General features: G+C 51.8%; 1 protein-coding gene across 6 annotated transcripts in view; it reads left to right on the forward strand.

Moving 5' to 3' along the window:
• Positions 1 to 23,100, forward strand: part of Mob2 (MOB kinase activator 2) — a 57,810-nt gene extending 34,710 nt beyond the window's left edge. For 3 of the 6 annotated variants that reach the window (XM_005001847.4, XM_063251954.1, XM_023563260.2), the window contains exons 2-5: positions 15,610 to 15,770; positions 15,919 to 16,012; positions 21,537 to 21,661; positions 22,141 to 23,100. In XM_005001847.4, coding sequence (XP_005001904.2) covers positions 15,610 to 15,770; positions 15,919 to 16,012; positions 21,537 to 21,661; positions 22,141 to 22,448 — 688 coding nt within the window. In that variant the 3' untranslated portion in view covers positions 22,449 to 23,100. Of the gene's footprint in view, positions 1 to 7,611; positions 9,127 to 12,366; positions 12,715 to 15,609; positions 15,771 to 15,918; positions 16,013 to 21,536; positions 21,662 to 22,140 lie in introns of those variants that run through there. The other 3 variants (XR_010048435.1, XM_013148051.3, XM_003465688.5) reach the window with 3 other exon arrangements.
• The last annotated feature ends 1,041 nt before the right edge of the window (positions 23,101 to 24,141 follow it).

Below are 24,141 nucleotides of genomic sequence, written 5' to 3' on the forward strand. Positions count from 1 at the left end.
ACTGGGAGCTCTGTGGGCTCAACATCAGCTTTCCCTTGCTTGCGAGCCCCCAGGGACACTGGTAATGGTGGGTGTATCCCTCAAGCCAGGTACAGAGACCAAGAGCCTAAGCTTCAGCAGCTGTACCTCATAGAACCTACCCCATGAGAGTTTTGTGACCCCAGAAGTGCTGTACTGCATTTATTGCTGGGAATGATCATGTTTCTGACACAGCAGATGTTGCAGTACTGACCCCCACCCCCGCCATCATTCTTGGAGTTATATCATAAACTTCGAGCTTCAGTAGCCCTGGCTTCTTAGAGGACTAGAAGACTAAGGGAGGCCTGTCAGTCCTCCGCAGATGCTCCACACTGTGAATTCCCTCCAGAGGCTGTGCTCTCCACTGGAGGTAAAGGAGGGGGTGTGCGGGTGAGCAGTCTAGGGACACACTGCCTCCCATCCAACGTGCATAGAGCTTCCCTAGCACATCACAGACTGAACGTGTGCTATTTCACCTGTGAATGTTTCCTCCTGAGTACGAAGGGCAGATTTCTCATTAACACACCACAGTGATGCTTTGGCTGAAATGGAGTGTCTGGTCTTAGGTCCTCCTCTAGTCTCACTTGCAACTCATTCCAGTGTACATGAAAATAATATTCATGCTCTGCAGTCAGCAGACAGACTGCATGAGTCTATTTTTAGCTTTGTATTCTGGAGTAGTTAAAAACTAGCAAGTTGCACTGAGCACAAAGAACACAGTGACCGTCAGCTGGCCTCCCCAGTGGCCATGGGTTTATAACTGCAGTGCAGGGTGGAGCAGAAAGCAGCGTTGGCACAGTGCTGTCAGCCAGACTGTAGGCCTCACCTGCTTTCCTCTCAGTCCATGGTCTCACCCTTTTGTTTTCTTATATGCATGCCTGTGGACTGGACCAGGTTGCTCTTCCTGTGTGTGGATTTTGTGGGTTTTCAGCACCCCATTGCTAGCTAGATCTGGACTTGGAGTTGTCTGTGTTCAGGTTCTTTTCACCTGGAGGCAAGACAGCTCTGGCTGGGGACATCCCTCCTTCTGGATATGTGACAGTTGGAGATGATCTTCAGGGTGTGCAGTTGCCCTGGCCTCTGCTTAGAGTCATGTGGTATTAGCAGGGCCATTGTAGGGGCTGACCTTTCCAAGACCTTGCCTCCCAGCACTGTCACACCGCGGTTTTGGGCTGTAGCTTAGCAGTTGGGGCAGTTCAGGCACTGAGTCCATCGTGGTGGTGCTGGTGGGAAGTGTTGCAGAGGGCTGATGCATTCATGGTGCTTTCCGTAGGTGGGACCTGGTGTGCATGCCAGTGCTGCCACTGTCTGGCCCTGTGGCTTTACTTGTTACTTTGGGGTGGGTGGTTTCAGGCTGCAGCTTCAAGTCTGTCCTTTTCTTCAGTTATCTGTCACTTTTTCCCCAAATGTTCACTCTCTTTCTTTCTGCATATAATCTTGTAGTTTCTTAAGAGCTGGAAGATGGTGTACAGATCTTAAGTGTAGATCAGGTCAGTTTCACAAATGTGAATTTGCCTGTAGCCACACCAGTCAAGATGTAGCATACACTGTCACCCCAGCAGTTCCTACTAAATGCCCCCCTGCCACCTCCTGTCCCAAGAGGCAGCTGCTGTTGTGATTTTCATCGAAGGCTGGTTGGGTATGGCCACTGTTGAGCATCAGACAAGCAGAATAGTGTGGGCTTTGCTCTTATTCACGGCATCTCTCGTCCACTGTCTGCAGGGTTACACCATGGTGGTTTTGTACTTTTGCTGATCCGTGGTCCACTGTGTGAATATTCTGCAGCTTATTTAGACATCCTCTTTCATGGGCTCTTGGGTTGTTTCCAGTTCTATGAATAACACTGCTATGGCAAACAGAAACACTGAAACAACACCCAGGAATTCATTTTAAGTCAACAGATACTGATCAGAATCATTGCCAAAGTATCAGGCCTTGATCTCTGGTGGTCTAGGGCTTATATGGGAGAAGCAAGCAGGAAGTACAGAGACAGAATGGCTTTATCGATTGGGGTCAGTTTGTACAATGTGCCTCATAGTGCATCATAGCTGTTCGCCGCAGTATATATCAATGCGTGTTATAGTTCTGCATCCTTGTGACCAACCATTTCTAAAGAACAGAAGCCATTGAAACAGGAACTGTTACCTGGGCGGCTAAGAAACTGAAGTGTACTGGCCAGGAATGCTGTTTCCTGTTGCAGCAGTGCTGTGAACAGCCTTGTACATATGTATGTGAACAGATACTCTTGTTTTCTCTTGGGTGAGTAGCATGGTATTACTCATTGGTGCATAGATGTGTTGCTCACCTTAAAAGCTGTATCAGTGTGGTGAGGTGCTCAGGTTTTCCTGCCTCTCTCAGGTTCCAGTGTTTGACACCTCCTAGCATGAGCCACTGTTTGGGTCTCAGGTAGCATCTCCTGATGGGCAGAACCTGTGTGTCCCCAGCAGCCAGCCAAGCAGAGCACTTTCTACTCAGGAAAACCTCTTCAGACTTCTGGCCTCCCGAAAAGGGAGGCGTAGGAGTCTGTCAGACCCACGCAGTCTGTGACCTGCCTGTTCATTTTGAATAGGGGTGGTTGTGTGTGTGTGAGGGAGAGAGATTGTGTTGATGAAATGTATTTAATCTAGCTTTCTTCTTTTCAGTTGGTGCTGTTTAGAGCCCAGGGACCGGTGCCTGTTTTTAACTTGGCAAAGCTCCTATTCCTGCACTTCATTGTAGACACTGTAATTTTCTTTCATGTTTTGGGGTCTGACTCATCTGGTGTGAGGTAGTACTCTTGGGTGTTTGTTCCTCCTTACAGATACTCTGTTTGCTCAGCCTCATAATTATGGGTACCGTGCTTTCCCCATCCAGGGTTTTCTGTCTTTGTTGGGATCTAGTTGAGCATGTAAGCATCCTCTGTCTGGGAACTTCATTCTGTTCCTGTTGGTGTTAGTGACAGGGTTTTGAACACTGTAGTTGTAAATAGGTATTGAAATGAGCGCTTGGCCATTTTGTAAGAATAGTTCAATAAATGATTCCATTTGCATTTCCATGTGCATTTCAGAGTCCTGTTCATTTCTAAAAAATAAATTGTGGGGCCAGAGATTTAGCTCAGTCGCATAAGTGCCTGCCTGGCAAGCATGAGGTTGTGAGTTCAATTCCTGGTACCAAAATAAAATAAAATAATGTGCTAAGCTTTTGGGTGGGCCTGTATCGAATTAGGAAGATTGACATCGTAACAAGATTGAGTCTTCCAACCTATGGCCAGCATAATGTTCTTCATTGTTTATGCTTTTAATTATGCTCAGCATTGACTTTTTTTACTTTTTCATGAGAAACTTTGTACAATTTCAGAACTATTGCTACATTTAAAATTCTGTTATAAGCTGGGCATGGTGCTATACACCTATAATCCTAGCATTTGAGAGGCTGAGGCAGAAAGATCTCTCTGAGCTCAAGGCCAGCCTGGGCTACACAGTAAGTCCAGGCCAGCCTGAACTACAGAGCAAGACCTTGTCTCAAAAAAAAAATTGTAAATAAAAATTTTATAAACTTTCTTTTCCATTTGTCTGTGATAACGAGGAATAACCCTTACTTCCTCCTGACCTGCTGGCCATGGGTGCCGTGCTGTGTGCTCAGCAGCTCTGCCGAGCGGGCGCGCTCTTCTCGGACGTCCTGGCTACCAGGGCGGGTTACTGTCAGACAGGACCGTTTCCTTCCTGCTGTGATACAGTTCTGTCTCCACTCAGTGCAGACCAGTGCTGAACAGTGAGAGTCCTGACTGTTCCTGACCTTAGGGGAAAGCTTCACTGTCGCCACTGACACTTGGTGTGAGCTTTGTGTTTTTCTGGAGATGCCCTTTACCAGTTGAGAACACATTCTTTTCTGCTTCTAATTTGCTGAGCATTTGTGCAAATATTTTTCCGAATAGTCTTTCTACATGTAATTAAGATGATTGTATTTTTTTGTTTTATTCTATTAGGGCAGTGAATTACATTGAGTGATTTCCAAATGTTAGCTAATGCTAGTGTTTTTTTTATTTCTGGGATGAACCTCTCTCAGTTATATTTCCATTTTGATATATTGCTGAAGGCAGTTTGTTAATATTATGTCATGAAATTTTGTATCTGTGTTTTGAAAGACACTGGTCTGTGACACTCCTGGTGTTTTTGTCTTTTTGAGACAGGATCTTGCTATGCAGTTCAGGCTGGCCTTGAGTTCACTGTGTAGCAGAGGCTGGTCTCAAATTTGCAATGATCCTCCTGCCTCAGCCTCCTTAGTGCTAGGATTACAGGCGTGCACCACCATACCTGGTGATACTCCTGTTCTTGGGGCAGCAGGGCAATGTAGGCCCTCCTTTTTTCTGTTGTTTGGGTAACTTCTCATTCTGAAAGAGCATGTCTTATTTTTTAAATGTCTGCAGAATTTGTAATTTCCTTTTTCATATCCGACTTTGGGAATTTCTGTCTCCCTCTAGTACTTTTTCCTCTCTTTTTTGATTCACTGGAAAATTTATCCATTTTCTTAATACTTTCAAGGCCAACCTGGCAGTTAATTAATTATTCATTATTGTTCATTTTAATTTCATTGATTTCTGTTATTTCCTCTCACCTATTATTCTTCTTAAGGTGGATGTGTAGATCACTGATTTTAACTCTTCTGTTCAAATATAAACAGTTAAAGTTTCTAATTTCTGCTTTAGTTGCAGTGTATAAATTTTAGTAGAATGTTTTTCTTTTAATCTTTTCTTAGCATTATTTAATATGTTAATCCTATCGCATAAGATTTCATTTCAGACTTTTTTCTCTTAGTTGTAGAAATTTCTTTTTATTGTTTTTTGGAGTTTCTATATCTTTTTCAGGAGTCCTGATCTTTTTCCATGTTGTATCCATACTTTCCTCCAAATCTTTGAGTATATCTATTTTCATTGCTTTTGAAATTTTTGTTGCTTCTAGCATCTTTTGTTTTATCTAGGATTTAATATCTCTTTTAACGTGACTATACAGTGAAGTTACTTTTTTGAGAAGAAACTTAACTTTTTATAGCCACCGCCACAACCCAAATACGGAGCATGGGCAGTCAACCACCTCCCCTCATCACTCACTGGCACCAACCAATGGGTCTGTCCCTAGCACCAAGCCTTCTGTTCCTGGGGGTCTGGTATATGCAGTCACAGCTTTGTGGCCTTTTGAACTGGCTTCTTTCCCTCAGGATGATATTGTTCTGTCAGTATTTGTTTCCTTCCACTGCTGTATAGTGCTCCACCATACAAGCTGTGGTAGCTGTGCACTCACCACCTATGCAGTGCTGGGCATCATGATGGAGCTAGGCTTTGTATGGCTGTCTGTTGTATTTTTCTGTTTGCATTTGCCCAGGACACAGGTGGCTGTGGCAGTAGAACAGTGGACCTGGCCTTCAGGGTGCCGACAGACTGCCTGCTGGAGTGGCTGTGCCATGTGCACTCCTTCCAGCATCTGAGGAGAGGCTCAGATGTCCAGGTCCTAGCCAGCACTTGATGAAGCACCTGATGAGGCCGTCCTGACAGGTGTGGCTGTGGTCCGAACAGTGCATGTGTCCCCCAAGCATTCGGTGTTGAAGCTTAATGCCCAGGGAGAGGTATTAAGAGAATGAAAGCTTCATCTGACCCTGATGTTCAGAAGCAGGGCTCTTGGGAAGTGATTAGGGTTAAAGCCATAAGGGCAGAGCCCCATGGTTGAGTCCTAGTGGCCTGAGAAGAGGGGGAAAAGCCAGTCGGATTGGGCACAGCCTTGAAGTCTGGCACTCCGCAAGTGCATAAGACAGGTCACCAGTGCCAACCTTTGCACCTCCAGAACTGTGAGCCAGGGTAGCATAGTTGTGACGCACAGGGGCCTGCTGCGGTACAGAGTGGTCTCTAGGACAGCCTCAATGCCCTCTGCTGTGCTACCTCCACCTGCTGCTTCTGTCCACATGCCCACCCCCACAGCATAGCCAGAGGGACCCTGAGGAGATCGGTGGACCTGGCTATCAGCACTCTGAGGCTGTCCTTCAGAGGACCTCCCATCCTATCCCCACCTAGAGCCTTCGAGGCACAGTGTCTCCCACGCCTCAACCAGCTTGCGCTCTGGCCATACACATTTCTCCACCTTGCCCAGCTGGCTCCTCACCTCACCCTATTTCCCCTCTGTGTCACTGCCCTGATACGCTTTCTCTTACCACCCTTTCCGGATTGCTGCTGTAATGTCGCTCATGGCAGTATCACAGTGTGATTTGTGGATTTCTGTGTTCTTTTTTGTTTGTTTTTCATTGTACTGGGGTTTGAACTGAGACAGACAGTAGACCACTGAGCTAGACCCTTTTTGTTGTTGTTGTTGTTATTGTTTTGTTTTTGCTAGATCTTTGTTTAAAAAGATTCCTTTTTTTTCTTTTTATTTCTGCTCTTGTTTGCATTGATGTTTGGCTTCTGTTTTCAGGTTGCATTTTTCTGTCTCCTAGCCCATGAGTTGACTTTCATACACTACATATTACACTGGCACAGCTGCTCAGTCTCCACCCGTGGGCCTTCCTGGAAGTGCCATGCCTGCTGCAGGCCAATGGGACTCTCTTTTGGAGCTTCTTTAGGGAAGGACTAGAGAAACCCCTGTTTCCAGCTGCTGTTCAGGCCCCTCTGTTTCCAGGTTGAATGCTGCCCTTTCTAGTCCCTGACTCCTGTTCCCTCTAGAGTCTCAGTGCATGCTTCCTACAGTTATTCTTTGCCAGCGCTAGCCTTGTGGTGACTTGCCCTGCATCCCCTCAGCTACTCACAGGTGTGGCTACAGCCCTTCTCTGTTGTTCTGCCCCTTGAATTGTCCCACCCTACAAATTCCAGCAGCCTGACCACACCAGCTGTGGAACCCTCTGCCCCACCCTGTGCAGTACCCTCCTCTGAGGCAGCTGTGTTCCCAGGGTTGCCCTTGGCAGTGGAAGGAGTCAAGGCCAGTACCCATCTTTCTGTGGTGGTGAAAGCAGGCGCTCATTCTTTTACTCCTCCAAAAATCCATCCTTTCCTTTTTCCACTTTACTAGGCATTGGTTTTGTGTCCTTTCTAAAGTTCAGACTGCCTCCTCATTTCTGTTTCTTATTTTGAGTTCTTTAACTCTTTTAAGTCATTGTTTCTGTGATTTTCTAATTCTGATAGATTGGGCTACTGTTCCTATCTGTTTCATGCATGTGTTTTAATCATTACAGGGTGTCACCATCCTCTTTGTTCTCTCTTAGGACACTGTTCCTGTGTACAGCTAAGCAGCCAACCTCCCTGCACCTGTGTGGGGAGCCGCAGCAGGGGCCTGGGGTGGGGGACTCCTTCCTAGAGGGCTCTGCACAGAGGCGAGCAGGTGTTAAATGAATAGGTGTGCCTGCAGGCATAACTCTGTGCTCTGAGGCTGAGAGGGCCTGAGGTCACCTATACCCTCAGCACCCAAGTCCTCATTTTTAATACTCCCTACGGAGCCAACCAGGACTCCTTGAAGAAGCAGCTGATTCCTTGGCTGGGGCAGGGAGTGCTCCAGACGAACTTTGGACTTTCTGTGTGGAAGGGTCCAGATTTGGCCATGTAGCAACAGGGCTCCCCACCAGGAACCAGAGCTGGTGAATCAGATTAGCAGAGTAAAGTTATATTTAATTTCAACTCAAAGTATGACATAAATACCTGCGATTCTACACTGATACAAGTGAGTCAATCAGTTAATAAATGGAAGAAAATTCCAAATAAATCATTTAAATGCTGCACCCTCAAGTTGGTGAGAACTTGAGAACTCTCCACCCCTTGTGCATGACTGCACAGCAAGACTTTCCTCCTGAGAAGGGACAAGTCACTGTAGCTGGAAACCGGACACACCCAGACGGAGATGGGGCACGGCACCTGTGTGTTCCCTTGATGGGAGGTAGTATGGAGGCACTTGGCCTTTGGTGTTCCTCCCAAACCACAGCCCCAGTCCAACCCTGAGAGAAACACCAGTCAAAACCCAGTTCAGGGGCCGCACAGTGCACCCTTGGAACCACCCAGATGTCTAGTCATGGAGAGCAAGAAACTGTCGCAGCCAAGAGGAACCCCAGGCCCACATCTATGTTCAGTGGGGTCCAGAATGGGGTCTAGGATGGAAAAAGGACAGGAGGAAAAACCAAAGCTTTCTTCCCTGTGTGTAGATATAAGCCGGACTGGAGCCCTTGTGCATGGGTGCTTCTGGGAACATTCCTCTGCTTCTTTCCCTGCTTCTGCCCACCTTATGCCTGCTGCAGAGGACTTTGTGGGAAGGACTGAGGGAAGGGCCAGATCTCTAGATTGCAGGAAGACTGGACAGTGTTCCAAATGTACCGTGGGAGCTTCTGCCAATTCCTTGCACATGCTGTAGCTGCTGTGGGCCCAGACCCATGCATGTGGTGGGAGTGTCTCCCTCTAGGAGTTTGCTCTTGGTGCTTGGTGATCAGCTGTAAGCAGAGCAGCCATGAGGAAGTGTTTCTGATGTTTCTGTTTAGCACTGGCCTGTGGTGGCAGTGGTCCCACCTGGCAGACCTGCCCAGGGCAAGTATAGGGCCTTCTCAGTGCTCCAGGAGCCAGTCAAGCCTTTGTGCAGACACCTGGAGAAGTAACAGCCTGTGTCCACACTGCCTGTCTGTCCTGGTATGAGGGTGCTTGCTGGGAGGGACCCCAGCTTGCCTCCTGGTTTCCTGTACTGAGATGAGGCCAGGGCTGCCATCTGTCTCCTCGATGCGAAACTCAGGGCCTCTCTGGCAGGCTCTTCCCAGGTCCCTCCTCCTGGCCCTGCTCAGCAGCCCTGCTCAGCAGCTCCGCCCAGCAGCTCTGCATAGCAATTCTGCCACTCCTGAGTCTGGCCAGTTCCGGGCCCTGTTCTGTGGAGGGAGCAGCTGTTTTTCTCTGCAGTCGTCCTCATTGGCCCAGATTGAGGGCGGAGGGCACTTCCGAGCAAGGGAGCCAGGGACGGAACCGAGCAGCCGGCCTGGGCTGGCCCCTACTCACCAGCTCAGCAGTACCCCCATCATGTTTGGGGATCACTGTGGTCTCCCCACAGACAGAGCTCTGCTCGGCCAGCCCCCTAAAACTGGATTCTGCTACAAAATGGTGCTTCAGGCAGTCAGCAAAGTACTCAGGTAACATCCTAGCTGCCTCCAGGGAAAACAGCACTGGTCAGCTCTGGGCTAGATGGCTGATGCAGCCTACAGGCCTCAAAGCCCCAGGGGGTCTATGCACTGCCCAGGAGAAGCCAGAGCTGGTCTGGAACTTTGTTTGCCTACTGAGCTTCTCCTTAACCACCTGCACTTGCTGTTGTCCTAGAAGAGAGCCTTGCTCTGAACCCCAGGAGGGAACCCTGAACTCACTGAACCCCAATGGCTGGTGTGGTCTTTCTGGCTCATTGTCTTTCACTGGCATAGGGTCATACCTGGCGCTGGAGGCCCTTCACCACCAGCAGGCGGGGCTTTGATGCTCTGAGGTAGTGGTGGCCCTTATCCAGAGAGGTAATGTGGGGTGCCCCCAGATCCCCACTGCCAGCTAATCGCTATAGAGGCAGTTGCCAAAACTGCTGTTCCTGACAGTTTTCTGGCCTGTTTTTCTGATCTGCATGGTACCTCTAGCTTGGTGTATATATGTACTTGAAAACACACGTGTTGGTGCATGTCACCTAGTTGTGAGTGGGTGTGGCATGTATATATGGCGTTAGGGTATTGATGCATGTGTACATTAGCATATGAATGCTGGCATGTGAGTGGCACATATGGGTAGGTGCATGAGTTCTGGACAGGCCTTTGATGTCTGGACCCTGGACAGGGTCACTTAGCCTGTGTGTTCTGGGTGGTGGTCTTTCCCTTCAGCACAGGAATCTGCCTGTCATCTCAGGGTGTCTCACCCCCGAGTATTTGTACTTGCTTTTCCAATATTCCTTTGCAGCCCCTGCCTCACCTGGCTTTTGGTGAGGCAGTGAGTGGGACCTTGCCAGGGAGTCCTGGGGTCCCTTTCCTGTGCGCCTAGTCATCACAAGGTGCCTCTCATTCCATCTTTGTCTTCCTGGACAAACTGCCCACAGCACAACCTCCTGTGCATGTGGCTGGGTGGGCTTCAGACAAAGTCCAGGTGGAAACCAGGGAGCCAGCTGTCTGGTTCTGGCACGAAGGCATTAGATTTTGGGGACGTGTGGGTGGGCAGGTGACATCCCACTCTAATCTGGGACAGTACTGACTTCGATGGTATGCGTGTGTGCACAAATATGCGTCTGTACACCTATGGTAGGTAAAGGTGGCACCGACCTGCAGGCATTCCCTAACTCAGAGGCTGCCCACTAAGGTGGGGAGGTCTCCCTGGACAGGTGCTGTAGCTGGGCCTTAGAGATGGGGGGCTACAGGACTACCTGACTTGCATGGGCCTTTGGCTCTGAGCTGTTGTCCCTTTCCCTGCCATCTGGACATTTTCCAGCAAAGTGCATCTCCTAGTGTGTTGGGGGCTCGAGAGGCTGGTGAAAGTGTGCCTGGTCTGTGGGGCCACAGTTAGGACAACCACACCCGTACATCCCTCTCCACAGTGCCTGGGCAGCTGAGCCTGCACCATGCAGAGGTGCTGAGGGATGGGTGGGAGACGCAGTGAGGACACCATCCAGACAGGGACTACCGGTTTTAGAAATGCAGTTTAGGCTACATGGAGACTCGGGCCTCACTTCCGTTCACAGAGCTGGCAGTGGGAGACACCTCCCCAGCGTGTCCACTCTGCTGTCCTTGTTGAGTAGTGGTTGGCAGATAGGAGGAAGACTGGGAGTACTCAGCCAGGGAGCAGGGTCCTGCTGAGCCCATGTCCTGTCCTTGAAGGAGGTGCTGGCCAGTGGTGGGAAAGAGGTCGTGTGAGCCTCAGCTTGGGTTGGGGCTGAGCAGTGCCCAGCCAGCTGGCTGGGAAATGTGCAGGTCCTCTTCACTCAGGCCGGGGCTGAGGACTTGTGTGTCTGAGCATTTTGTACCACCCCTACTCCACATGTTACGCTGGCCACTCTTTTCTTGGGGTGCTGTGTTGTGAGTGGTACCTCATGGAACTACTCCCTGCCAGCCCTAGTCTTTAGTCTCTCCAGGGTCCTGCTTCTGCCTCCGCAGCCACACCACCCTGCTAAGGGCAGCTGCCCCTGCCTTGTGCCCCCTACCCAACTCAACAGATGCCACAAAGATTTGCTGTGTTTTAGCCAAGCATGGTGGCTGATGCATGTTCTCCAGCACCCAGGAGGCTGAGGCAGGAGGATCATTGCAAGTTTAAGACCAGCCTGGGCTACAAAGTGAGTTCAAGGCCACCCTAAACTGCATAGCGAGACCTTGTTTCAAAAAGAAAAAGAAAAAAAAAACAAACTATTTTTAAATTCCATTTTTAAAATCCACAAGCTTCCATTGTTCCTTGGCCACTAGGAATGTCAGGCAGGGCACCCTTGTGGTAGCAGAGATCAACTTGCATCTGATGCCATGGAGGCTGATGGACACCACCTCACAGGGTGTGGCTGACTGGAACGAGGTGTGGCTTTTGACAGGCCTTAAAGGACTGAGTAAGTTTGCCATGTGGGGCCTCTGATGGAGTTTCTGTCTGTCCATTATGGCAGTGAAGGTATCAGGACCAGCGATGAGGTGTGCAGTCAGACAAGTGTGGTGGGGGCAGGACAAGAGGGATCCTAGTAGGAACTGGTCGTCTCACACAGGTGGTGGCTACCCTACAGAGCCCAAGCTCAGTCCAGCTGGTGGGCAGGGGCTTGGGCTGGGGGCTTCCTTCATCCCAGGAAGTTGTAGCAGTGTTATGGGTGGGCTGAAGCCTGGCACTGCTGCCCTAGGCCCATTAGAGTAGTCTCTGTTCTCCCTCTGTTCCAGGTATCACAGTGAACCATGTGGGAAGCCCACGGAGTCACTGCTTGGCAGGATAGCCAGGCCACCAAGGCCATGGCCTGGGCGGGCCTCTGGGCCCAGGGTAAAAGAATCCGTTTCATAACAGGTAGTCCAAAGGTGGCCTTAAGGATGGAGGCCCTTGGCAGGTAGATTTGGACAGGTTCAACAGAGTTGATGTCCTAGCTGAGCCCCTCCAGGGACGGAAAACAGCATGGTTTGAAATCTTTTATTGTTTATCTCCATCATGTCTCCAAGTCCTTCCGGAAGTAGCATTGGGCCGAGTGTATGTGTGTGTGTGTGTGTGTGTGTGTGCACCTCAGTCGTTCCCTGTGGGACTCAGCAAGAGAAAGTTCTGAGACTAGGAGTCCACAGCATCTTAGTCTGGCACCAAGATTGTTTCGAAGTGCAGGGACCCCAGGCTGTCCCTGGTTTATGAAGTCAGAGCGAATCTGGAGGAGGGGCTCCATGTGCACCTGCCTGTTTGTTCCAAAGCGGTGCTGCCCACAGAAGGAAGCAAGACACCAGTACCCAGCCCAGGACCCCGTGGTGTCACAGAGGGAGCCAGAGTGGGAAGTCGGCCTCAGTCTGGAAAGCTCCACTTGCGGGTGCATGGCAGAACTGTTCACAGGGCAGTTCCCCTGGGCAGGCCCCGAGAGCAAGACCCAAGGGCCGGGGGGTGCCTGGTTCCTCGAGGAGGCTTTGCCTGCTGCTCACAGAGCATGAAGTGGATCAGAAGCTGGTCTGGGATCCTGGTGCGCCCTCCCCCCTCTTGCAGTCTGCCCTGCCATGCAGTATGGCCCCTCCGGAGGAAGACTGGGCTCAGCCCATGTGGCTGTCCAGGTGGGTCTGAACCCAAAATGGGGGTTCTGCCTGGTGGTGAGGGCCAAGTCCAAGACCCCAGGCAGCACCTGCCCTGTGGATGTGGGGTTTGGGCCTGTCTCACAATGCCCAGGGTTGGATTACAGGCTGGCCTGGGCTTTCCAGCAGAGTGGTACTTGAATTCTGCACACACCAAACCCAATACCGGAGCTCAGAGAAGTGCTGGGAGCAGGAAATGGACATATCCCAAGGAATCTGTAGAGCTCCTCCCGAAGACTGCTGGGCCAGGCCATTGCCACAGACCCAGAGTGTTGGCGGCCATGTATCCATGCCTGTGCTTCAGCCACAGAGGACTCCAGGTGCCTTGTCCCAGAGCTTGCTGTATGTTTGGGCACTCTGGGCTCGGGCTGGGCCCTGATCTGTCCTCTGCCTGGCACTGGCCACTCTTGGCCCAGCAGCAGAGACCAAACATACATCGCCTTTTAAGGCCAGTATCTACTGTGAGAAGCTGAAAGAGAAACATTTCCCTGGCATTGAGGGTGCATTTTTTTCCCCTCTGTCTCTTAAATAAACTATCAGCAACCTTTCAAAACACAGACAGGAAAAAAAAGAGGACATGGTCAGAGTTACAAAGACCTTTCAACCCACCCCCCTCACCCCCTGCCTGTGGCTGGTGAAGGACAGAGACATGGCCGGAGCAGGCTGCCTTTCTGGTACCTTGCAGCTTGGCTGGCCTCGGTGTTCTTGGGCCAGCAGGACCACGGGCCCAGCCTGGGCACTATCTCTCACTGTCTGACCACTCGGAAGAAGGCACGCAAGGTTTGGGCTGCCTCCATTTTAGGGTTACTAACTCCTCGACAGGGACTGAGCCCAGGGCCAAGGCTACCTCCTGCCAGCCCCTGGCTACAGCCCAGCCAGGAAAAGGCCATGGCTGCAGTGATCATGCCTCTGGCATCTTTTCCCATGGGCATTCTCTGTGCAGCCAGGCGGGTGCTCCTGGAAAGGCCTTCCGGGAGTTGGGGCCCCTCCTCATGCGGTCAGCATCTTCCCTTACTCCCTGACCTACTTTCCTGGACAGAGGCCCTGTCTCCTCAAGTGGGCACCCACACTAGGGCATGCTGAGGGCCTGCCCTGGATCTTACTGTAGGGGCAGTACTCCCTCCTTACGAGTGTCTAACAAGGGTGACTCATACTGGTCAGTGCTGGCTTACACCCGGTTTTATAAAAGTCATGATGTTTACTGCTAAGGAATTCAGGGGTTCTGGTGAGCGCAGGAGATTAAGCCACGCTGTACAAAAGGCTCACTGCTGCCCCTGGGATCCTCAGAGGCCATAAGGCTCCCCTTCCCCCAGCATCTTCATGCTCCCTTTGGGGTCCCCTGAGTCATGCCTAGTGGAGCCCAGCTTGGCCACCAAGCTCCCTATGGAGGCTTCCAGTCAGTCACCCCTCTGCTCCTGGGTGCACATGTGGCCATGAGACAGGTGGAGACATTGTGAGAACATTGTCTAGGCTGGGTAGCACTCCCAGAAGGCCCAGGCCAAGCCTCTCGCTGACAGGCTCCAAGGCTTCCTCTGCCCTGCCACTTAGAAACTCACTTAGCAGACAAGCAGCAGGCGTGAGGCCCCGACGCTAGGGGGCAGCTGACCTGGAGGAAGTGGCCACAGCACATATTGCTCAGTGACCTCAGTGCCTGACAGCTGCTCTGTTCAGGTGAAAACCAGACATGTAGTTACTTACTTGTTTATTTGTTTTTTCTTTTTGTTTAACTGCACTGGGGATTGAACCCAGCTTCACAATGAGCTACATCCCAGCCCATTTTTTAGTTTTATTATTTTTTAAAATTTTAAGACAAGGTCTTGCTCAGTTGCCCAGATTGGATTCAAATTGACAGACTTTCACCTCAGCACCCAGAGTGGCAGGGTTACAGGTATGTGTCACCAGCCCCGGCAGTGAAAACAAAACACTTTACAGATATTCATTAAGCATAGCTTGCCAAGCCACTGCATGTTAATACAACGACACGGTTTTTTGGAAAAGAACTGTTTTTCAAACAAGAGCCAAGCTTATTGAGCCTGTGGTCCTTCCTCTGGCAAAGCTGGGTTCTCACACCACCCTGCCTCACGGTATATTCAGTGGAAAGGTTGGGGTGCTGCACGGTGTCTCAGTCTCCTGTGCACCTTCTCTGGGACTCATGTGGAATATGCATAAGAGCACCCTGACCTGCCAACTGGTACTCAGAGGTCATCTGCAAGGCCTGAAGAGCTGGTGCCTGCATGGTCTCCCTGGTGACGTGGGACAGCTCAGTACTGGAGGACCTAACTGGTCCTCTGCCTCCCAGGCCAGCCTTGACCCCAGGGTATCCAGGTGGTATTTTGGGGCTTTTGTCACACTGGCAACCTTTGGGGCCAGCTGTCCTGAGGAGATGATCTGCCAGTGTGCAATGGGGTGATGCAGTGAGTTCCTGGTGTTTGGGGGAGAGGACATGCAGGCTCAAGGAGCTCTGCTCAGGGCTCAAGAAAACAGCCTTCTGAGGGAGGCTCACATTGTAGAGTTTGGGATCCTCTGCCAAGCTGAGCGATGCCCACCCTGCTGCCAGCCTGGCAGCCCTGCATTGAGAACAGTCCTGTGTTGAGGCTTATTATATCAACCAGGACAGATGAACAGTTAAGTCACATAGGTGCCAGCATGACCACCACCTGCCTACGTGGGCCCAGATTGCAGCAAGCTAGAGGCCTCATTTCCCTACAGGCTGCCCCACAGCTTCCTGCCTGGAGCAGCTTAACCCTGGCAGAGGAGCAGTTCCCTCCAGGGGCTTGGGCAGCCCCCATTCACCTGTGCCACCATGCGGTTAATCACAGCAGGGCACTCCTTGAGGCCCAGCACATGGTGACCATTCAATCCCTTCTCTCTTGGCAGGAAATCTAAAGCAAAGCCCAATGGCAAGAAGCCTGCTGGGGAAGAGAAGAAGGTGTACCTGGAGCCAGAGCATACTAAATCCAGGATCACCGACTTTGAGTTCAAGGAGCTGGTGATGCTGCCCCGGGAGATTGACCTCAATGAGTGGCTGGCCAGTAACAGTGAGTGGGCTGGTGGGGAGGACCCTAAGGCTCCCACCCCTGTCCCCATCCTGAGGACCCCAGCCTCTGCCCAGTAGCCTGATATGGAGAGAGGCAGACTTGAGTGGAAGCAGGGTGTTTCAAACCTGGCCCTTTCCTTCTCTTCCAGCAACAACATTTTTCCACCACATCAACCTGCAGTATAGCACAATCTCAGAATTTTGCACAGGAGAGACATGTCAGACGATGGCCGTGTGCAACACGTGAGTAGCGCCCTGCTCATACCGCCCTGGGAGGGGCGGGATGGTCTTTGATCAGCCTTGCTGCTAGGCTCTCTGAGGCCCAGACTGCAGGCTTACCTAGAGTCGGGCAGAGCTTGGGGCTGGGCATTTCTCTATGTATCCGCCTGTCTATCGGGTTGGCAGCCTGGTCTTCAGGCTCCCTGCTTGGGCACAGAGCTCTGAGGAGCTAGCAGGAGGCTGACAGGCATGGATGTTTCTGAAAAGGATGCCCAGGTATGGTTCCATGAGGCTGCAGGGCAACACAGGGAAGCACTCCTCTGTACCAGCTGCTTTCCAGACTTACGTGTGCTGGGAGGAATGGCATGGCTGATGCAAGCAGGCACATTTTCATAGGGGCCGAGGTGCCTTCCTGATGGCTGCCTGACAGACTTGGTGCTGGCAGCTCCCACAGGGATACTCATTTCAGCACTGGACACCCTACCTGTGTTGTGGGTAGGAGAATGCAGATGGTATGGCTTGCTCCCCATGCTGTGCTGGTGTGGCACACGCAGAGGGCCATGTCTCCCAAGGGTTAGCCTGGCGGGCTGCAGCCAAGCTTCTCTCCTTGCATCAGACACACAGGACAGGGCCAGATGCAGACACATGAACACGTATGTGCATGCACCATCCCGAAAGGGTGATGTCAGTGCCTCCTTCCTTGGGCTGTCCAGAGCAGAGCTTGGCTTTGTGTGGGGACCTCGGCTCCCAGGCCAGGAGCCTGGAAGGCCACCTCTGGAAACAAGACAGGCCCCACCTCCATCCTGTCAATACCCAGAGACAACTCAGAAAGATCAGTGCTGGAATCCAAGGGGGCGAGAGAGGATGGGACTAAGATCAGAACAGGGCAGAAGTCAGTGTGGAGCCCTGCCATGGGGACAGACATGCTCTGCAAAGCTTGCACTGGGCAGAGAAAAGGCCCTTAGCATGGTAGGGACACTGTAGCCCACAGAGCTCCACCCATCACAAGTGTTGACAAAGCAAAGGTTGCCCAAATCCACATCCATGAGAGACCATGATCTGCAATGAAGGAGAAGTGACAAAGGTAAATGAAGTGTGTCGTCTCCCCAGACCTCAGTAAGAGCCGTCAAGAGTCCTCCAGGGAGCATTCGTGGAGCAGGAGCCACAGAAACAGCAGGAGCACAGGCTCCCGTGAAGCTCAGCTGGCAGAATCAGGCAGGCCTCAGAAGGAAGAGCAAAAGCCAGGACTGGCCGGAGGGTCTACAGTGTGTGAGGGCCATGGCAGAAGGGGAGTGGCCACACAGGAATGGGGAATCGAGTGTGAAAGCCAAGTATGTGCTTTGTACCCCTTTGAGCAACCTCTGAAACTGGAGAAAGAGATACAGAATTTTAACAGGTAAATTAAAATGGAGTACTAATAAAAATTCAGGTAGTTCAAGAAAAAGCTAGAAGGAAGTACAAGAGGTGGAAAGCAGAGGGAATGAGCAAAGGCAAATAAGGGTAAATCTAAAATCCAAACAGATCAAAAGTTACAGTAAACATGCATGGTGCAGACACAATTAGAAGACAGTGTTTATGAGAATGGTTTCTTAGGAAGAAGTTTTTATGGGGCCAATTATGTGGTTTCTACAAGAAACTCACTTAGCTATACAGGCTGCTGAAACAAAATGCCTTAGACAGTGGCTTCAAAACCACAGAAGTGAGGCTGGAATTCCAGGTCCAGGAGGGGCAGTCAGGGCTGGCGTCCAGTGGAGGCCAGGCCTTCCACGAGGTGCTCTCTGGGCGTTGTCACAGGCAGATTGCTCTTCCCAGGAGCTCCACCTCGGACCCCATCTCCTTGGGATGTGAGATTTACCCTCAGTGTCTGTGGACACAGACACTCAAGTACTAGCATCACTTTAAATGCCATAAGGAAGAGACAAGCCAAGAAGACAGTTGGAAGGAGACTGAAGTGAGCGGGTTCCCACAGCCAAGGCACAAGAGGAGGCTCAAGGCAGAGAGCGTGCCTGTGCTAGAAAAGGTCTGACTCGCCAGGCAGAGCACAAAGCTGTGCAAGCCATATGTGGGGCTCTCTGGGAAAACCGAGCTGCGACCAGGCGACACTGCCACACCCCCAGGCGGAGGGGTGCAGCAGGCCATTCAGCCTCAGCAGAAGAGTACATGTTTTTGTCAAAGTCGAGAGGAGTGTTCACCAAAATAGATCACACTGTAGCTCATGGAGGAGCCCTTACCGTTTTTAAAGAACTGAAGCTACTGTGTAAGTTACCTGATTGCATGGGAGTTCAACTGGAGCTCAGTCTTGGGAAACTAGGCACTGGGAGTCAGCACAGTCCTGAGTAATTTGTTGTCAGAAAGTCTCAAGAAAAATTAGAAGCTATTTTAAAATAAACACATATGAAATTACAGTCAGAATTGTGAGTGTAACAAATTTCCCTTCTTAGAGGGAAATTTATAGATGTTTGTTTTATAAACATCTCAAATCAATGATGGTAAGTTTCCATCTTAAAAAAGAAATCAACCAAAATTGAGCAAAACAAAGGAAGTAAGTCTTAAAAGTGATTTCTGAAAACAGTAGGGAAGTCAAACCAAAATTTGCTTGTCTAAAAGTATCGATAAAATCAGTGAACCTTTAGCAAGACATAAAGATAAAAAGACCATGCAGATGACAGATATAAAGAATGAGAACATAGCTATAAACTCAGCACATGTTAAAAAGATGGTAAGGAAACATCTTCTAAAGCCCTCTATGCATATAAATTACATAGCTTATTCCAGTGGGCCAATAATAGTTTGGAAAACAAAAGTTCAAGTTTAGTGGTACCCTGGGGAGCAAAAGAAACAAAAAGCATCCAATTTAGAAAAGAAGAAATAAAACTGTTGCTATTTATACAGAACATGATTGTGAAAGTCTCAAGGACTCAAGCAATAAAAACATAAAGCCAGGTCAGCATGCCAGAAAAAATAGTTTTCATACTACTAGTGGACAGCTGGAAGCCTGAGCCAGTAAAGCAGTGCCGTTTCTGGTAGCTCTAACCAGTGAGACACTTAGGTGTAAGCTTAGCATCCACAGGGTCCGTGCCTGGAAATCCTACGGCAGTGAGGCAGGAACTCAGCAGCGTAAGTGGCAAGGGTGCAGTGGGCCAGTGGATGGGGAGACGCAGCGTACAGGAGGGTAAGTCCTGTAGGCGGAGCAGGTCTGTTGTGTTAGTGCAGTTCCCATCAGAGTCCCATCAGGGTTTTATGATTCTGGTCCAGCTGGTTCTAACTCACGTGGAAGGGCACAGTAGCTGGGAAAGCTACCAGGATTTTTGTGAGTTTTATTTTTAATTTATAAGAACCCATTAGGTGGGGCTGGGGATTTAGCTCAGCAGCATAAGCACCTGCCTTGCAAGCAGGCAATCGTGAGTTCGATCCCTGGTACCGATAAAAACGAAAAAAACAAAAACCAAGAACCCATTAGGTGATAATTTTAAAAGCAGAGTTTCCATCAGATAAAAACTTAAAATCATGATACAAATACGTATAAGAAACCTAAATCTTAAGGCAGAAGAAAACAGAGGCAGCATGTGTGCTGCAGACTGGAACATGAGAATTTTAAGAGATCCGTGTGGTACTCAGATGTATTCGTACTGTTAGGAATATCACCCATCAGGAGGAGAATTCTGAAACAAGAATGAAAGAGTCCACGAGTTTAAGGTTTGATGTAAAACCCCAGCGATTAGAACAGTGTGTACTGGGGCTGGGGATTTAGCTCAGCGGCATAAGCACCTACCGTGCAGGCAGGTGGTCATGAGTTCGATCCCTGGTCCCAATTTTAAAAAGAACAGTATGGTACTGGCCAGGGGACAGGCAGACTGAGTCTGGGGCAGGTTCTGAAGACTCACAGATGCGGCCTTGTGAGTTTTGACAAGGGTGTCAGGGAAACTCAGTAGGAAAAGGGCAGTGTTTTCAGGAAGCACCTGTGTAAGCCCCAGCCAGGCGTGCGCTGGCACCCTGTGCAGAAAATGATGTGTGGAGGCTCAGGAGAGAATCTGCACAGCCAGGCGTAAGCAGAGTTTTGTGAAACTGGAAAAGAATCAAGCGGACTTTGTAAAGATTTAGAACTTCTGGTCTGAGCAGAACACTGCTAAGAGAAAGGAGAGACAAACAGAAGAATGGAAAAACATCTTGCAGATCATAAGTGGCTCAAGGCACTGGTATCCAGCACACTTAAAATCTTCTGTACACCAGTGGTGTCCAGAAGATGGAGAGCGCTCTTGCTGCACTGTGGGACCAGAATGCTCGAAAAGAACTCTCACATGCACTAACAGCATCCAGGTTATGAACCAAAGTCTCAGGGCACCGCGGGGGCACCAAGTGTTCACACACTGCCAGGATCAGGACACCCGAGGCACCCTCAGCACACCTGTGGGAAGACCCCCCAGTTGCAGTGGGTAAAGGACTTGGAGTCGGCTCCCCCAGTGATCATCAGGATGTAAGGAAGGTGCTAGTAGCTGGGGCAGGGAGGGCAATGGTGCTGGAAGGCCCCGCCACCCCCGTGTGTATAAACCCCAGGATGCCGAGGACATGCAGCCCAGGCATCGGTGACACTACTACTCCACACGGGTCTGCAGGGCTTGCTGAGATGAAGCCCATCCTTGCTGGGACTCATGTCCCCTTCCTGGTGTCTGCCCTTAGAAATCTTTCCCACAAAGAAAGCTAGCATCCAGCCAGGAATTTAACTATGACATAAGTGCCTGCCTTACAAGTGCTCAGTCGTGAGTTCAATCCCCAGTACAAAAAAAAGAAAAGAGAAAACTAGCATCCATACAGACCCACACAAGGGTGTGTGATAGCTGCCCCTTAACCAGAGAGAAGTAGGTGTTGCTCAGTAGCACGGTGGTGAACGGGCTGTGTCTCGGGGTCAGACATCTGAGAGGGCCTGGTGATGCAGCAGCTCCCAGAGCACGTGCCACTGGGGACACTGCATGAGTCCTTCAATGGCGGGTTTTGAGGAGACACCTGGAGTGTGGGCAGCAGGCAGTGTGCCATGGGCAACCCGAACTCTTCTGTGTGCAGTGTGGCTATGATTATGGTCACGTCTATGTGATCAGCTAGTTAAAATTCTAAGCTTTCCACCCAGTGTGTCATCCTCTGATCCTGGCCTCTTAGGGCTGGCTGCCCCCTGCATGGGTGTTTAGGGAGCCAGAGGCCAGACTGCAGGTGCCCCACTGGACCCCATGGGCAGGTGCAAGTTCCAGCAGAAGTGGGTCCTCCCAAAGCACCCCAGTAAATGCCAGGCAGAGAAGCACCCATGTGACAGGAACCAAGATGGGCACAGTCCAGCTTCTCAGGGCAAGGTTCACAGCCAGCCTGGACCACAGAGTTAGAAGGAAAAGTGCAGTAGACCCCAGCCCAGGCAGAAGGAGAGTAGAGGCAGAGGGGCATGTTGGCTTCCATACACAGGCCGAGGCTGCCCGTTCTCTTCAAGCACTCTTCCAAGGGGCGCCCTGGCACAGCATTGCTGTGGGAGGTGGCTGCAGGCACCGACTGGCCTCCATCCCCACAGACAGTACTACTGGCATGACGAGAGGGGGAAGAAGGTCAAGTGCACAGCCCCCCAGTATGTCGACTTTGTCATGAGCTCTGTGCAGAAACTGGTGACCGATGAAGATGTGTTCCCCACAAAATACGGTATGTCTCAAAGCCGGAACCTCAGCCCTGCCTGAGTGGGGCTGGCAGGTGCTCATCCTGTGGGCTGGAGGGTATCTGGGTGGGATGTGAGGGGGAGCAGCTGGGTGACCCTACTGAGCACGTGGGACTGGGGCTGTGGCCTGGGGAGGGACCTGGGTCTGTGACAGGCCGCACACAGCCTCCCCAGTGGCTCTGCAGGGAGACTGTCGCAGTTGCAGTCCACCCTCCTCGGTGCCCTCAGGCCTGGGCAGTGCCAGGAGTTCCAAGCAAGCCCTGCGCTGCCAGGGAGCCCACACAGGAGCCCTGGAGACCCAGCACCAGCCTGGCACTGTGGACCCTGCTGGGCCAGACTGTAGGAGACCGCAGCAGCCAGGCTGGGCACCCCTTGAGTTCCCAGTGGGCACAAAGGCTGTGCACTTGGCCGTGGGCTGCGGGTTGGAGCTGGGCCCCCTAGCCTGTGACGCGCTGCCTCCCCCCAGGCCGAGAGTTTCCCAGCTCCTTCGAGGCCCTGGTGAAGAAGATCTGCAGGCACCTGTTCCATGTGCTGGGCCACATCTACTGGGCCCACTTCAAGGAGACGTTGGCTCTGGAGCTGCATGGACACTTGAACACACTGTACGCCCACTTCATCCTCTTCACCAGGGAGTTCAGCCTGCTCGACCCCAAAGAGACTGCTGTCATGGACGACCTCACTGAGGTGCTGTGCAGCAGCCCCAGCGGGGGCAGCGGCAGAGATGGGGCTGGCAGTGGGGCATCAGGTGCACAGAACCATGTGAAGGAGAGATGAGTCCCGGGCCGGACAGGTGCCCATGTGCAAAGAGACCACCGCGTGTCTGCGTGTGCGCACACACTCAGGCGCAACGGCAGTGAAGGCCAGAGCCTTGGGCCGCCCCACCATGGGCTCCATAGGCGTGCCGGGCCACAGTGTGCTTCCTGGCTTTACTGTTGGATGGATGAGTGCTGTTTGTAGCAGCAAGCCTGGGATTCATTCATTCATTCAACAAACATTTATTGGACCGACATTTGCGTTTTCTTATGTGGGGTTTTCCCTTGGGTCTTCGGTGTGGCCCCTGCCCTCCCACAGTGCCCTCCCTGGGGCCCCGTCACTTTGGGAGACACACTGCTTAGGAGGTGGGCCTCTGAGGGGTTTGACCTGCAAACCAGGTTATCAGGACCCTCCCATGGCCATGCCTGGATCCTGGCTCTTCATGGCTCTGAGTGGGGCAGAGGTGACCCATCAGGGCCCACACCTGCTGCTTGTTCCTGTCACCCCTTTCTGCTGCCTCCCAAAGCCCAGTCAGGGCCTGTAGGGCCCAGAGACTGGGCTGAAGCTGGACCAGGTTGGGCCGGGGCTCCTCGTGGAGATGCAGCAGGCGGCAGAGGCAGAGACCGCTTTAGTTCATCTGTTCAGTCGTAATAAACAGAATTCTCTCAGGTCAGAGCATTGTGTGTGTCCTCAGCTTGGCTCTTTCCTGCTGGCAGGAAAGGGTGGGGGCAGGGCGTTGCCGTGCCTGGCACCTCTTCGTGCAGACGGGCTGCAGCCTGGCTGAGCTGACTGTGTGGCCAGGAGGTCCAGAGTTTGGCATGCAGCAGATGTTGCAGGAGAAATGAGCTTGGAGCCCAAGGGGAGGACTGAGTGGGCCTGGTCACCGTGCCAGGTGTGGAGATGGGGACCACCACCCCGAGGCTGGGCCCCTTCTGCTGTCTGCCGCCCCTCCAGGGCCTGTCCTGCCAGCCTGCTCTGCGGGCCTCCACAGCAGCCTTTTGCTCTGCCTGCTACTGAGGCTCTCCAGGAAGTCCCAGGTATCCCAAGTCCATGTGGCCTGGCACTGTCTTCCTGACCCTGGGTGCACCATGGTAGCTCGGCGAACTGTAAGCTCCAGGTGACCAGCCCAATGATAGGCCTGCAGGGCCAGTCCATGGGACAGAGCCCACAGGGCAGTGTCCGAGATACAGTGTGAACCCCCACTCCAGGTGCTGCCCACCACCCAGCTCTGTCCCACTCAGACCCTTTAAGTGGAGGCCTCGGGATGCTCATTGAACCTGACCCCAGGCAGTGCTAGCTGCAGATGCTGGGGACCTGAGGGCAAGGCAGGGGCTGGCCTGGCCAGAGGGTCCTCTTTGGTCAGCCCCAGGGTAGGGGCAGGGCCCGAGCAGGGTGGGAGACACAGGCAGGCAGTTGAGCTCTGCTGCTGGCCAGGCAGGCACTGAGGTGCCTCAAGGATGCAGCTTCCTGGACGGAGCTGCTAGTTGGTGTCTGTCTGTCAGGTGATGTGGCACAGAAGTTCGTTGGAAGATGTCAGCATGCTCACTGGCCTCACAGGAGTAGCAGGGCCCTGGGCCCACAGGATGGCAGCACCTGTGCAGTCCCCCAGTAGAGTCCACCCAGGCGGAAGGGTGCAGCAGGGTGAGGGCTTGCGGGGTCCTGGGCCACGGGCCCCAGGGGACCAGTCTGCATGCCTCTGAGGGCAATAAGACAC

Source organism: Cavia porcellus, unplaced genomic scaffold, assembly GCF_034190915.1.
Source record: "Cavia porcellus strain 051 isolate PalLab524CR breed Dunkin Hartley unplaced genomic scaffold, mCavPor4.1 scaffold_6, whole genome shotgun sequence".
In the NCBI taxonomy this organism is placed as follows: domain Eukaryota; kingdom Metazoa; phylum Chordata; class Mammalia; order Rodentia; family Caviidae; genus Cavia; species Cavia porcellus.